This window comes from Mirounga angustirostris, unplaced genomic scaffold, assembly GCF_029215605.1.
Source record: "Mirounga angustirostris isolate CCGP_5_RB_7025 unplaced genomic scaffold, mMirAng1.0.hap1 SCAF_17, whole genome shotgun sequence".
NCBI lineage: Eukaryota > Metazoa > Chordata > Mammalia > Carnivora > Phocidae > Mirounga > Mirounga angustirostris.
The window spans coordinates 48,802,901-48,818,424 of record NW_026991725.1 but is presented as its reverse complement, the minus strand read 5'-3'; the positions used below and the strand labels follow the sequence as shown (position 1 = coordinate 48,818,424).

General features: G+C 42.6%; 1 protein-coding gene across 7 annotated transcripts in view; it reads left to right on the top strand.

Moving 5' to 3' along the window:
* STX8 (syntaxin 8) overlaps positions 1-15,524 on the top strand; it is a 246,407-nt gene that overhangs the window by 144,223 nt on the left and 86,660 nt on the right. For all 7 annotated transcript variants that reach the window (XR_008507235.2, XR_008507236.2, XM_064582128.1 and 4 more), the window contains one exon: positions 8,097-8,198. Coding sequence is in view for 5 of the 7 variants with exons in the window: in XM_064582128.1 (XP_064438198.1) it covers positions 8,097-8,198 (102 nt within the window). In the remaining 2 variants the exon portion in view is untranslated. Of the gene's footprint in view, positions 1-8,096; positions 8,199-15,524 lie in introns of those variants that run through there.

Sequence of the window (15,524 nt, the reverse complement as noted above, 5' to 3'; positions counted from 1 at the left end):
GTTGGTTTTGTAAAGAAACAAACAAACTAGTAATCAGAAGAGGTTTACCAACCAAATGAAAAGCTTTGTGTTCGGTCTGAGATTAAAAACATCAACCCCCTTGGGACGCCTGGCTGGCTCCATCCGAGGAGTCTACAGACTCTTGATCTCAAGGTCATGAGTACGAGCCCCACCATTGGGTGTAAAGATTACTAAAATAAATAAATAAACTTAAAGAAAAAGAATCAACCCCCTCAGGGTTGCCTACTGATCTTTGCTGAGCTCATCCACTACAAAGTCTTGATTTACCTCTAAGTTGTAAATATTTACATAAAGTTTAAAAGGAATCTATCTAGAAACCCAATTAACCCATAACAACTGACAAATACTTAGTGTCAGACAAGGCATGTGTCACACTTGACTCTCTTTAGTGACAGAGGCTGATCAAGCCTGAATTTTATATTACATACTGCAGCATTAGAACATAACTAGACTGTAATCAATTGCGTGTACCAAGCAACTATATGGAACAGAACTGTTAACTGTGGAACAGCCAGATAGGACACGAAGAATGGGTGCTAAAAACATTTGCTTTTGTATATGCTCCTATGTATAAGCTCATCTGTGTTCTGTGCAGACTTAGACAAAAGCTTAAGTGGCATGTCCAGTCCTCACATCGTATTGTAGGATGAATTCTGTGCCCAAAGCATCAAGATATCACAAGATCTCAAAATCACTTCCTCTGAGGGTCCACCAAAGTTTTCAGCTAAGTGCTTTTATCCCAGAAGAGAAGACTAGGGAGGTAGATGAGAGGTGTCTTGTGGAAGAAAGAACACTGGTGTTGTGTTCTGGAAATGACTGAGGTGGACCATGAAAAGCAGGCAGGTTTTCGGCTCAATGTATAGAACCTTAATAATTAGAGTCACCCTCCAGCTCAGGCAAGGAACTGATTTCCTCCTGAGTTTCCAAGTTACCAGTCGCAGGGAGCATTCAGCAAAATGTTTAATCATCCTGCTGCCCTGGTTGCTATAAAAAAAAGGAGAGAAACTGCGGGACGATCACATGACCTCTAACCGCTCTACAGTTTTGTGATTCTAAGGTATTTGCTTTGTCTTTCTAGAATGCATGCCGGCCTGCCTTCCTGGAGAATCGTAGGAGTATCATAATACTGCAAACTTAATTTTTTTTCTGGTTTACATATTTAAATTGAGGCACAGTTTACATACAGCAAAATGCACAGATCTTTAGTATTCAGTTCTGGGTGTTTTGACAACTGTATGCAATTGTGTCATCATTTAGAATCTTTCTGTCATCCCAGAAAATTCCCTTGTGTGCCCATCTAGTCAGTCCCCCCCCCGCCCACCACCACCCAGAGGCAGCTACTTTCTGATTTCTGTCCAGTACTATCCTTATACTTCATATAAATAGAATCAGGAAATAAATATTGATTTTCATTTTCTTCTTTTAGCCAACAAAATGCTTTTGAGATTTATTAGGTTGTTGCATTAATAAGCAGCTCATTGTTTTTATTGCGGAATAGTATTCCATTATACAGATATGCCTAGCATGCAGATTTGCTTAGCGATTCTCCTACGGAAGGGTATTTGAGTTGTTTCTACTTTGGGGTTCTAAGGAATAAGGCTGCTGTGTATATTTTTGTGCAGGTCTTTTTGGGAAATATGTTTTTGTTTCTGTTTGGTAAATGCATAGGAGTGAAATTTCTGGGTCGTAAGTTAGATATATGGTTAACTTGATTAGAACTGACGAACACTTCTACAGTTACCTTTGTGCCAAATCATCCCCAGCAATTAGCATTGTCAGTCTTTAATGTTAGCATTCTAGTGGGTGTGAAGTGTTATCTCATTGTGGTTTAAAATTTGCATTTCCCTACTGACTAATGATGTTGAGCCCCTTTTCATGGGCCAATTATGTGTCTTCTTTACAAAACATCTGTTCAAATCTTTTGCCTGTTTTAAAATTAGGTTGATTGGGGTGCCTGGGTGGCTCAGTCTGTTAAGTGTCTGCCTTTGGTTTGGGTCATGATCCTGGGGTCCTGGAGTCGAGCCCCACGTCGGGCTCTCTACTGGGCAGGAGCCGGCTTCTCCCTGCTGTTCCCCCTGCTTGTACTCTCTCTCAAATAAATAAATAAAATCTTTAAAAAAATAAAATAAAATAAGATTAGGTTGATTGTCTTTTTTGTTAATAGATGGGTGTGTTCTTTATATATTCTAGATATGAATACTTTGTCAGATGTATGTCCTGCCGATATTTACCAGTCTGTGGGTTGTTTCTTAATTTTTGTCATGGTGTCTTTGGATGAGCAGAAATTTTTGATAAATTCCAGTTGACCACTTTCTTTTCTTTTGTGCATAGTCTTTTTATGTCCTATCCAAGAAATTTCTGCCTACCCAAGGTTATGAAGAAATTGTTCTATTGTTTTCTTCTAGAAGCTTTACACTTCGAGGTTTTACGGTTAGGTCTTTGAACCATCTCAAATGAATTTTTTGCTTTTGATGGGAGCAGAGTCAAGATTGTTTTCCTCCTATGCGTATTCACTTGTTTCAATATCATTTGTTGTTGAAAAGACTTTCCTTTGTGTATTTGACTGACTTATTGTTACCTTTGTTGAGAATTGAGTACACACACACACACACATTCTCACTCACACACACATTCTCACTCATACACATTCTCACACACACACACACACACACACAGGGGTCTGTCTCTGGACTCTCTCTTGTTCCATTGATCCATTTGCCCTTCTGCCAATACCACACGGTCATGATTGCTATATATTTATAATAAATCTTGGATTTCAGTAGCATAATACCTCCAACTTTTATTTTTTCTTTGGCAAGATTATTTTAGCTCTTCTAAACCATTTGCTTTTCCATGTACATTTTAGAACTGACTTACCAGTTCTATTTTTTTTTAATGCTAGGATTTTAAATTAATTAATTTTTTATGTTAATACCAGCGTAGTTAACCTACAATGTTAAATTAGCCTCAGGTCATAACACAGTGATTCAGCAGTTCCATACATCACCCTGTGCTCATCACAAGTGCCCTCCTTCATCCCCATCCCGTTTCACCCCTCCTCTACCTCTCCCCCACCCCCTACCCCTCTAATAATCATCAGTTTGTTCTTTTTTTTTTTTTTTTAAAGATTTTATTTATTTATTTGAGACAGAGAGAATGAGAGGGAGGAGGGTCAGAGGGAGAAGCAGACTCCCTGCCGAGCAGGGAGCCCGATGCGGGACTCGATCCCGGGACTCCAGGATCATGACCTGAGCCGAAGGCAGTCGCTTAACCAACTGAGCCACCCAGGCGCCCAGTTTGTTCTTTATAGTTAAGAATCTGTTCTGTGGTTTGTCTCTTTTTTTCCCTTTGTTCTTTTGTTTTCTTTCTTAAATTCCACATATGAGTGAAAAACCTGCTAGGATTTTGATTGGGACTACAATGAATCTGTAGATCAATTGAGAGAGAGAAAACGTATCTTTAAAACACTGAGTCAATCCGTGCAGGTGGTAGACAGCTGTCCATTTCTTTAGGTCTTCTTGAATTTCTCCCAGCACTGTTACAGTTTTCCGTGTAGACATCTTGCCCATCTTTGGTTAGATTTATTTCTAAGTGTCACTGAATAGACTGGGGAGACCCTGGGCCCTGGGGCCTCAACCCAGTCCGTCCCAAAGGTGTTGCCGAAGGTTCTTGGTCTTGTTAGAAGGAAGAATTTAAGGACAGACACAGCACAGAGGAGTGACCCAAGCAGGAACATTTGTTAAAGTGAAAAATACACTCTTGAGATGTGAGAGCAGGTGAGCCCTGGGGGTTGGGTTTCTATCTTTTATTGATGATTGACGGTTGATGGTTGTTAACTAAGGGGTGGAATATTCACCTCTCCAGGCAGGGATGCAGGGGTTTGCACCTTTTCTTCCTAATTTAGTCAGGGGTTTCCTTCATGGCAGCCGCCATCTAGGGCCTGGTAGGTTTGATCTGGCTTCTTGTGGAGTGCTGCCAGGACAGGCCTCTGACCTTCCCGAGAGCTGGCCATAACCTCCTCATTGTTGGCCTCCAGGTAGCCTGTTAGAACCTAACTCACCACCTACTCTCACATAAGCATTTGGTGTACTTTTTGATGCTATTATAAATGGTAGTTTTTTACTCTGACTTTTCAGTTGCTTGTCACTAGTATATAGAAATACATTGCTCTTTATAATTGACTTTGTGTCTGCAGATTTGTTAAAGTCACTAATTAGGTCTAGTAGTTTTTAAATAAATCCATCGTTTTCTCTGTACACAATCATGTCAACTGCAAATATACGTATTTATATCTTCTTTTCAAATCTTTTGCCTTTCTTTTCTTGCCTCCTTAAACAATGTGGGACTTCTAATAAAATGTTCAGCGGAAGTCATCAGAGCAGATGTCTTCACATTGTTCCCTGATCTTAGAGAAAAAGGGTTCAGTGATCCACCGTTAAGGATAGTGTTAGCTCTGGTGTTTTCACAGATGTCCTTTGTCAGGTTGAGGAAGTTCTCCTTCAGTCCTGTTTTGCTGAGAATTTGTATCATGAACGGACACTCAGTTTTGTCAAATCCTTTTTCTGCGTTTATTGGAATGATCATGAGCATCTTAGTCTGATCACTGATTTCATGTATTTCTCCTTTTCCAATGTTTGTGTTTAGAGCAGTGCACTTCTGTCCAAGCTCTGCTTTAGTTGCATCCCACAGACTTTCATTTTGAATTCTCATTATCATTCAGTTCAAAGTATTTTCTGTTTTTCCTGTGATTTTTATTTTTGTCTCATAGGTTTTTCAGAGGTGGTTTCCTTAATATTCCAATGTGGGGATTTTTTTAGTTTTCGTCACATGTGCTCTTTCACCATGAGAAAAGGTTTCTTTTCATCTCCGATAATATTCCTTGGCTTGAAGTCTGTCTGGTGTAATATAGCGTAGCCATGTCGGCTTTCTCAGGCACACACTTTATAGGCTTTATATTCAAAGTGAATTTCTTGTGAAAGCATATGTTGTTCTTTCTTTCTTTCTTTCTTTCCTTTTTTCTTAATCTTGGCTGATATTTTTTTTTTAAAGATTTTATTTATTTGACAAGAAAGAGACACAGCGAGAGAGGGAACACAAGCAGGGGGAGTGGGAGAGGGAGAAGCAGGCTTCCCGCCGAGCAGGGAGCCCGATGCGGGGCTGGATCCCAGGACTCTGGGATCATGACCTGAGCCGAAGGCAGACGCCTAAGGACTGAGCCACCCAGGCGCCCCATTGACTGATATTCTTTGTCTTTTAATTGAGGAGTTAGTCCATTTATATTTAATGTGACTATTGATATAATTGGGTTTAGGTCTGCCTTCTAGGTATTTGTGTTCCTTTTGTCCTGTTTTTTGTTCCTTTGTGCCTACTTTCCTCCCTTCTTTTGGGTAAATCCTGCATTTTTTTAGTATTTAATTTTATTCCCTCTGTTTTTTGTTTTTTTTTAAATCTATACCTTTTGGGGTGTGTGTGTATGTGTGTGGTTTTCTTTCTTTCTTTTTTTTTTTAAGTGATTGCTTTAGATCTGTGTTGCTCAAGACAGTAGTCACCATCCACACACAGCTTTTAAGTTTCAATTAGTTAAAATAAAAAATTAAAATATGTTCCTGGCTTAAGGAAGGCACTATTGTGATGAGCACTGGGTGTTGTAAGGAAGTGATGAATCACTAAATTCTACACCTGAAGCTAATATTACACTGTATGTTAACTGGAATTTAAATAAAAACTTGAAAATGAAATAAAACATGTCCCTGGCTATAGTATGGAGAATGGATTGAGAAGATGCAGAACTAGCAACAGGAAGATAAGTTAGGACATTGTTTTTGGAAACACTGGCACGATTTTGTGAGATATGAGTAACAGAATTTAAGCGATATCGTGGGATCGAGAGATCCCAGAGGCAGGGTCACCTGAGTGACTGCAAGTGGCATGTCCGAGCTGGGGAAGAGGGGGAGGCCGAGTGACTGAAGATTTCTGGCGTGGGCCAGCAAGTGAATGCCGGTGCCATTGATGGGGACAGGGAATGTAGGAGGGGACTCAGGTTTAGGGGAAGATGAAGAGTTTAGTTTCAGAGACCTCGAGAGTCCGATATTTGTAGAAATCTCAGGGTACAGATAAGTAGTAGGCAGTTCGCTGCCTGAGTCCAGAATTTTGGAGAGCTATGTGGAGCAGATTTTCAAGTTTTTAATTTACATATTGAGGACACCAAAAGGTATGTAAAATCACCATGGTAGTACTAGAGTAAAAATACACAGCAGTGTGGGATTGTCAGCATTTAAGGGGAAGAGGAGACTCTAGACAGAGCTTGGAGACAGATGGAAGGAAGACGGGGAGAGAGAATGTCACTGAATATGAAGGAATAGAGAGTCACGAGTGAATTGTTAAATAGCAGTGAAAGGTTTTCTAGGCAGGTGTTCTATAGGTAATATTTGACAAATTTGGCTTAGTCTAAGATGCAGCAGAGTGCTTTGAAATTATGTCTCTCTTTTAGACTTCATCCATTTGTTGCCTTTATCTGTGTTTATCTGTATTTATTTTATCTGGCTGTGTACTAGGCACTCTCCTGGGCATCACAGGTAGAGCCATGAATGAAAGGGAGTCTCTGTCGTACTCTTCCCGCAAAGGAAAGACATGCGAGCAAATCATTAGATGCGAAGTTTAAAGGTCCGTAAGTAAACAGATGTGGTAGGAAGGGCTGCAGGAGCCAGGAGAGAGCAGCCAGCTCTTCTGTGCCTCCCACATGCTGTTCATTGCATACGCGTTGCTCTCTTCCTACCTGTTCACCAACACGGCCTTCGAAACTCAGCTCCGGCATCCTTCTGGAAACTTCCTTCGATTCCTTTTATTTCTTTAACAGAAACAGTGACTCGTATTGGATAGTGTATCTCTAAAGCAACAACAACAACAACAAAAAAGAGCAAGGGAGGAAGGAGTGAGGAACAGGAACCAAAATTGAAATAATAATGTGTACTCATTAGAAGAAATTCAAACAGTACAGAAAATGCAAGGAAGATCATCCAGGATCCTAGTACCTAGAAATAATCATTATTCACATTAGGTTGACGTCATCCAGAAATATCCTTGTAGGTTTGTCCAATATGAAAGGGTGGATAGAAATAATTTTATATCATTAGGATCATGCAATATATACTATTTTAAGTGTTGCTAAGTGCTTAATTTCACTTTAAGGAGATTAGCATAGTGTCAACGATACTTCCAATTTTAAAAGAAGAGGATTAGTGTTTAAAAAAAAAAGAAGAAGAAAAGCTGAACTTCACATAAAGTGTTCTTGACAAGAGATAGTAATTACTAAAAGATCCATCTAAGGTTGACAAAAAAAAAAGATGGTGGTTTTGAAAAGCCGTGGGTCTCCATGTTTCCCTTTTCAACAGCTCAATAGGACTCCTCTGTGAAGTGATGGAGAAATTAACACCTCCAACTTCCTTCCACCTTTCTCCCCCCAACCCCAAACCCCCCAACCCCCCAACTGCTTCCTGACTTTCAGTTATAATTATAGCATCACTGTTTACAACATTTATCTACCTTTTTGTAAAGTAATCCATGTATCTGCTGATCCCCAGCTCAGTATTTCGATGGCCCCAGATCTCTCCAGCATCTCTTCGGTCATGGTCTCTGGCCTCTCCATCCTAGAGTTCTTTATTTCTACTTGCCTCTTGGTTGGCTAGATTTCATCATCAAGCTGTTTTCTCGAGAAGGACCCCAGTAGTCCCTGGAGTCTCCCATAGTCCATCCACCAGCTTTATGCTGGAATGACAACTTGGCCAAGCATAACTTTGCTGGGTCCTGCTTTCTTTCCCTTGGATTTCTGACAGTCCTTCTCTGTGTCCCAGTCTCACGGGAAATCAGTTTTCTTCTTTACTACTACTCCCCCCACACCACCACCACCCCCTTTTATGAATCAGAATTGCGATTTCAAAGAACATACATGAGCTCTTTACCTTTCCCCTCACTGCACAGGAGAGAATTGATTAGTAGGGAGGCCACAGCTCTGACACTGTGATGTGAGCTGGAGTATTTCTGGAGTATTAACTGCGCATCTCTGTCTTCCTTTCTAGAGATAATTGATGACCTTGCCAACCTGGTGGAGAACACAGATGGGAAGCTCCGCACTGAGACCAGGCGTGTGAATATGGTGGACAGAAAGTCAACGTCTTGCGGTAAAGGATAGCTACCCTTATTGTTCTTCCTCTCTCATTGCTTGCACATTTACTCTACTTTCAATTTCCCACATTGCCTAATTATTGCAGGGATTTGGTTGCCCTTCTAATGCAGACAGTCCCATTTGATGAAGCACTGGAATTGCTAAAAGAGACCCAAATCTTGCTAAAATGAAGTGAGTTGTAAGGGCGCCTGGGTGGCTTGGTCAGTTAAGTGTCTGACTCTTGGTCTCAGCTCAGGTCTGGATCACGGGGTCGTGAGTTCAAGCCCCACATTGGGCTCCATGCTGGGCGCGGAGCCTACTTTAAAAAATAATAATAAAATAAAATGAAATGAAGTGACTTGCTACAAATGTGGGAGAAATCCAATGCATTGTTATTTTCTTTTTTAATTTAAAATAGGAGACCTCTGTGTATGCTTACAGAGAATACCAGTTTGGGAAATTGTGAGACAATATACAGGTTGGTGCTGATAGATCCTCGTGGGTATTGAAAGCCATCTTGCTTACTTTGTGCCTTTTTTTAGTCACAAGCTTAATTGTTGGAGCTTGGACCACAGAGCAGTTAAGAGGCCAGGTTCTGAAGTCTGGTTGAGTTCAAACCCTACATGTAGTGACGTTATCTTTGGCGATCGCCTTACCGCTTGGTACCTTGTACATAAAGTGGGGATACATGGGCCAAGATAAGAATCCCTTGGTGGGATTCTAACAATACTGATTCTCTGGCTTTGCCCTAGAGCTTCTGATGAAGTAGGGCCGCGTGCCGTGCGGTTTGAACTATTTATCGCCTGTGTGCAGTGCCCTGCCCGAGGCCAGCAATGATAAATGGTAGTGACAGGTCCACAGTGATCATTACTGGGTGCTTCGTCTCACAAAGGTGCACGAGGTTTATGAAGCTAATACCTTTATTACAAGCAGCAGTACAATAGCACTCAAAACCCCAGTGATCTGAGCCCATGCTTTGCCTCTTAGCCCTTTTGATATGAAAAATGCAGTGGATCCCTCTGATCTGTCCAGTTTTAGAACAAGGATCTCTGTGCAGGGGAGACCTGAGGTGTACGGCCCGACAGGCATTACCTTCTTTACCTGATGTGCTGGCTAAACGGAAGTCTAGAACAACAGGGTAGCTGAGGACAGGCAGCCATGGACTCTGGGACCTCCGGAAGGGGGACTCTGAGGGGCCTCCCTGCTCCCCTGTTATCACCTGTCTGTGCTCCCCAGCCCCGGAGTTCTCACCCGCCAGATACCAGCCACGCTGTGCTTCTGTTCCCATGGACGTGCGCTTCTTTCCGCTTCCTGCCGAAAGCAACACCTCCTTGTTTCTTGCTTTACCCACCTTCTCATGTAACTTCTGCCCAGGGAGACTTTGTTCTGCACTAGATCATTTGGAAGCAGAGAGATGGCAGGTGCACCCCCCCCCTTCCATCTGTTACTGTCTTTGATCTCTATAGAAACTTAATCTTATTGACTCTTAAAAGAGTCGGTAACCTGGTTATCAAAATTAAACTGTATAGAACATGTGAGGGGTCTAAAGCTGGCCATCTTCCCTGACTTTCCGTATTTATGTGGAGAGGCCCTGCAGTGGCGGGGGGGGGTGAAGAGTGGGGGCTCTAGAGCCTGGGCTTGCATCCCAGCTCCACCAGTCACCAGCCATGCAACTTTGGGGAAGTCCAGACTCCCCTTTGCCTCAGTTTTCCTGTCTTTGAAATGGGAATGCTAATGGTATCGCCTGAGAGCATTGTTGTAAGGGATAAAGGAGTTAATATAGATAAAGATGTAGGTATAGTTACAGATGATATAGATACAGATCGATACAGATACGTAGCACTTAGAACAGCGTGCAGCACATAGTAAGCTGTAAGTAAGTATTAGCTATTATCTCTGTCTGTCTAAAGTAGGGATAGTCTGGGGCACCCCTGTGGCTCAGTCAGCCCGGATTTGGGCTCAGGTTGTGATCCAAAGGTCGTGGGATCGAGCCCCGCATTGGGTTCTGCACTCAGCACACTGAGTCTATTTGAGATTCTCTCTCTGCCTCTGCCTCTGCCTCTCCCTGCCGCTCACTCACTCACTCTCCAAATAAATAAATAAATAAAATGTTTAAAAATAAATGAAGTAGGACTAGGCTTCCCGATTCAGTGACAACTTTCTCAAAGTCTTTGTTATGTGCGCAGCTGTCATGTTGTTAACTATTTTGGCATGAACGTATTTATAGATATGTGGTAAGCTTCTTGTATTTGCAAACCAGTGGCCCTCAGCACACGTTACTCGTGAAGTTGTAATGAGGAATGTTACTTCTGTTGCCAGTTTTTTATTTTACGGTATTGCTTATTAGTGTTGGTGTTTATACCCAGAAATGTGCATAAAATCTTCTAACTTGAACTCTGTTCCATTTTTTTAAATAGAAGAAATGTAGAGACTCCCATAATTACTAAAATGCGTGTTTTTAAAATAAGTTAGCTGTAAATTTATCTTATGTGCCATTTATATTTAGTTATATATAATGTGCAACAGAATTACAGTTGGCCCTTGAACAATGCAGAGGTCACTTGCAGGCAAAAATCTGCATATAAGTTTGACTCCTCCAAAACTTAATTAATAGACTACTGTTGACTGGGAGCTTTACCCATAACATAAACAGTCAGTTAACACGTATTTTGTATGTTATATATACTGTATTATTATATATTACATATGATTATAAGCATATATTTTATAATTAAAGTATATATCATACAGTATAATATATTAATATAATAATATATAATCATTAAGTATAATAATATTATATATTATGTACTGTATTCTTACATTTAATAAAGGAAGCTAGAGAAGAGAACATGTTAAAACCATAAGCAAGAGGGGCGCCTGGGTGGCTCAGTCATTAAGCGTCTGCCTTCAACTCAGGTCATGGTCCCAGGGTCCCGGCATCGAGCCCCGCATCCGGGCTCCCTGCTCGGCGGGGAGCCTGCTTCTCCCTCTCCCGCTCCCCCTGCTTGTGTTCCCTCTCCCGCTGTGTCTCTCTCTGTCAAATAAATAAATAAAATCTTTAAAAAAAAATCATAAGGAAGAGAAGGTGCATTTATAGTACAGTCCTGTGTTTAATGACCAAAGTCCACGTGTAAGTGGACCCACACAGTTCAAACCCGTGTTGTACAAGGGTCAGCTGTATATGTAGGGACTCAGAAGGGAGAAGTCCAGTAGTAGAGCAGCGTTAAATAGACATTTCTTCGTTCTTTCAGTAGAAATACTTTAAAGAGAATTCTTTTATCCTGTCCATTTGTTTCCCTAATATTTACTTAGCAGTGCCATCAGTAATGTTGATCAACACCCTAATAACTAACCTTATAGCATTTCTGACACCTGATATCTCTAAAGGAAAATTTATTGCATTTACATTTTTGTAGGGAAATCTGTAATTATATATATGTTTGTTGGCAAGCAGTGCTAGTTTTTGCATGTTGATAAAGGTTCATCATGCGGCCTCCCGAGCTCTAGAGAGGTCAGACTGGTTCAATAACACCCTGCTGTCACTGATCAGTATTAAGCCTGTGAAGTTATTATGCCCTGTGGAATTTACTGAGTGGGTCCATCAGCCCTTGCCAAAATTGACCTAACTTGTTTTTGTAAAGATTTCATTTTTATTTATTTGAGAGAGAGAGAGAGAGAGAGAGAGAGAGAGCACGAGTGGGGGGAGGGGCAGAAGCAGAGGGACAAGCAGACTCCCTGCTGAGCGGGAGCCCCACGCGGGGCTCGATCCCAGGACCCCGAGATCATGACCTGAGCCAGAGTTAGGCGCTTAATTGACTGAGCCACCCAGGCGCCCCTATTAACCTAACTTAAAAAAAAAATTATTATGATAAAAGATACATAAATATAAAATACATATAAAATTTGCCATCATAACCATTTTAAGTACGCAGTTCAGTGGCATTGAGCACATTCATGTTCTTGTGCGGCCGTCAGCACCATCCGTCTCCAGAACCTTTCCATCTTCTCCAACTGAAGCTCTGACCCCGTGAAACACTGACTCTTCCTTCTTCTCCAGCCAGCCCCTCTCAGCCACCGCTCTACTTTCTGTCTCTGTGAATTTGACAACACCAGGTACCTCTAATGAGTGAATTCACACGGTATTTGCCCCTTTGTGTCTGGCTTATTTCACTCAGCAGAATGTCTTCAGTATTCTTCCATGCTATAATAGAGTGTGTCACGAATTCCTTCCTTTTTTAGGCTAAATAATATTCCAGTGCATATACATACTACATTTTGTTTATCCATTTATCTGTCAGTAGACCTTTTTGGCTATTGGGTGAATAATGCCAGTATGAACGTAGGTGTACAAGCATCGATTAAAGTCCCTGCTTTTGTGTGTGTGTACGCAGAAGTCCTGTTGCTGAATCAAATGGTAATTCAGTGTTTAATTTTTTTTTTTTAAGATTTTATTTATTTGAGAGAGAGAGCATGAGAGACAGAGAGCACAAGAGGGAAGAGGGCAGAGGGAGAAGCAGACCCCCTGCTGAGCAGGGAGCCCGATGCGGGACTCGATCCCGGGACTCCAGGATCATGACCTGAGCCAAAGGCAGTCGCTTAACCAACTGAGCCACCCAGGCGCCCAAGTGTTTAATTTTTTTTTTAAGGAACCATTATATTAACCTGTCCTTTTGTTTTGCTTCCAGTCCCTAAACTCTCTCCTTTTTTTTTTTAAGATTTACTTATTTATTTTAGAGAGAGAGAGAGCTCCTGCAAGCTGGGGGAGGGGTAGAGGGAGAGGGAAGGAGAGAATCCCAGGCAGAGCGCTCCACGCTGAGCACAGAGCCAGACGTGGGTTCAATAACACCTTGCTGTCATTGAATAATAAGACCCAACAAAGGGCTTGATCTCATGACCCTGAGGTCACAACCTGAGCCAAAATCAAGAGTTGGACACTTACCGGACTGAAGCACCCAGGTGCCCTCCAGTCCTTAAACTCTTAGGTACTTTCTGGTGGTTTGATTTTTTTCCTGATAAAGCCCATTTGCAGGCAGGAGTCAGGGACTTATGTAGCCTGAGAGAGGCAGGCAGGTGGGGTAGAAGTTCCTGTCCTGGGCCCACTCCAGCTGAAAAGTGTAACAGGAGACCCTTCCCCTATTGAGGTGGGTCCCCAGAGAGCACCCTTAGGGTAAAAGTGAACTGGAAGTAAGGTACCTTTGGGAAGTGTGGAGACGCAGCCTTGGCACTGAGAAGATCGGAGAGGGAAAGAGACAAAACCATAGTTCCTGACAAGTTGGGGGCACAGAACGGCCCTCGTGTGGATTTGCATCGTGAGCATCCATCTCAGCCTGGGCCAGGAAACCCCAGACTCTGCATTTGGTTCAGCGTTCTAGATTCACACGCTAGAGCTCCAGGTGCCTGGCAAAAATAATGACATGCCTGTCTGGAAGAGGACATCTTTATCCCTGGTCTCTAAGAATCACCCCAAAATGAATTGTTCAGAGCAGTGACCAGCACACAGTCAAAGATAACCTAGCAGATGTGGAAACAGCACAGCATGAGCCAGAAGCAGCCACAGACCACACTTCCAATCTGCACAGACTGGCAGTAGTAGAATTATCAGACGGAGCTAAGAAAATCACCTATGCTTGGTATATTTATTTATTTATTTATTTATTTTTAATTTTTTTTTTTTTTTAGATTTTTATTCATTTATTTGAGTGAGAGAGAGAGAGAGAGAGAGAGAGCACATGAGAGGGGGAGGGTCAGAGGGAGAAGCAGACTCCTCGCTGAGCAGGGAGCCCGACGCAGGACCCGATCCCGGGACTCCAGGATCATGACCTGAGCCGAAGGCAGTCGCTTAACCAACTGAGCCACCCAGGCGCCCCATGATTTTATTTATTTGAGAGAGAGAGAATGAGAGAGAGCACATGAGAGGGGGAAGGGTCAGAGGGAGAAGCAGGCTCCCCGCCAAGCAGGGAGCCCGATGCGGGACTCGATCCCGGGACTCCAGGATCACGACCTGAGCCGAAGGCAGTCGCCCAACCAACTGAGCCACCCAGGTGCCCTGCTTGGTATATTTAAAGAAAGAAATGACAGGCTTGAAAGGATCTTCAGAAAACAGGAAACCATAGAAAGTAGCAGAAAATTTGAAAAGGGGCCAAAATCAAGCTCCTAGAAATTTAAAAAAAAAATACCTGAAATTCAAAACTCCGTGGGCATATTTGGTAGCAGCAGAGATAATCAACCAGCGGGCAGCTAAGAAAAATATAAGCCATAGTCTCTCTCCATAATTGCCAGCTAGCATATACAGGAGATGTCCAAACGCTATGGAAGTTACATTATGATCTCAATAAGAAAGGGTCTGGAGGGCTTGGTCCAGGAGCCTCGAGACACAGCAAAGGGTCGATCCCCTGTACTTCCCAAATGCAAGACACAGTTGATCGTTTCCACGTAAACACGCGCACGCGCACGCACAGGAAGCGCGAGCGAGGTATATTTTAACTGTTTGCGGGGTAGATGTTAAGCGACCCACTCAAGTGTCCCTCGGTCACTGTTCACGTGGCACCCCATTTGTTTAACTCCGGGGACGTGAGTGAGCCGAGGGTAGCAGCGGGCACATCATTTTCAGTGCAGAAGTAGGTTGTGAACCGTGAAATGGTCTTTTGTTTCCCTCCCCGCAGCACGTCTTCTTTGCTGATCTGATACATATAAGTCATAGCTGCTTTCGCAGGGAGGAAATTTCCAGTTGTTAGCACACACTGAAGTGCAAGGGGGCCACACAGAAGGGCCTGGCGATGAATTTGTTTGTGCAGTCGTTAACAAAGGATTCAAGCACGTCTTTGTAAACCTTTCACTCAGGAGCCCCGGCTGCAGAAATTTTACTGAGATCTTTGTGTGGCTCTTCTTCCTTTTTCCTTGCCCACCCCTAGCCCCCAGATAGCATCAAGTAGAAAACAATATTGTCTTTTTCCAGCGTCCGAACGCAGATGAGATTGGTATTTTCCATCGGTCCCTATATGTACTTTCAGATCTGTTACTTGTGTCAGGGCGTCTCCACAAAAGCAAGATCTTTGTCATCGCAGTTAAATATTCAGTGTGCCTCCTCCTCATTAGAATTCAAAATAGAACCTCGTCTGAGTCTGACGGACGAAGCCAATTGTGAGAGGCCAGACTGAGAGTTCTGAATGACTCGGGGTGAGGGACAGTGTTGCTTCTCAGCATATTGACTATTACGTAATGTTGTCTAAGCACGTCGATTGTGGTTTTAGCCACATTTCAGTGATGTGGGGAAGAATCCGCCCGGCTGACATTGCACTAACACCATCCGAACACGGGACCCTTGATGGGCCTTCCGCGT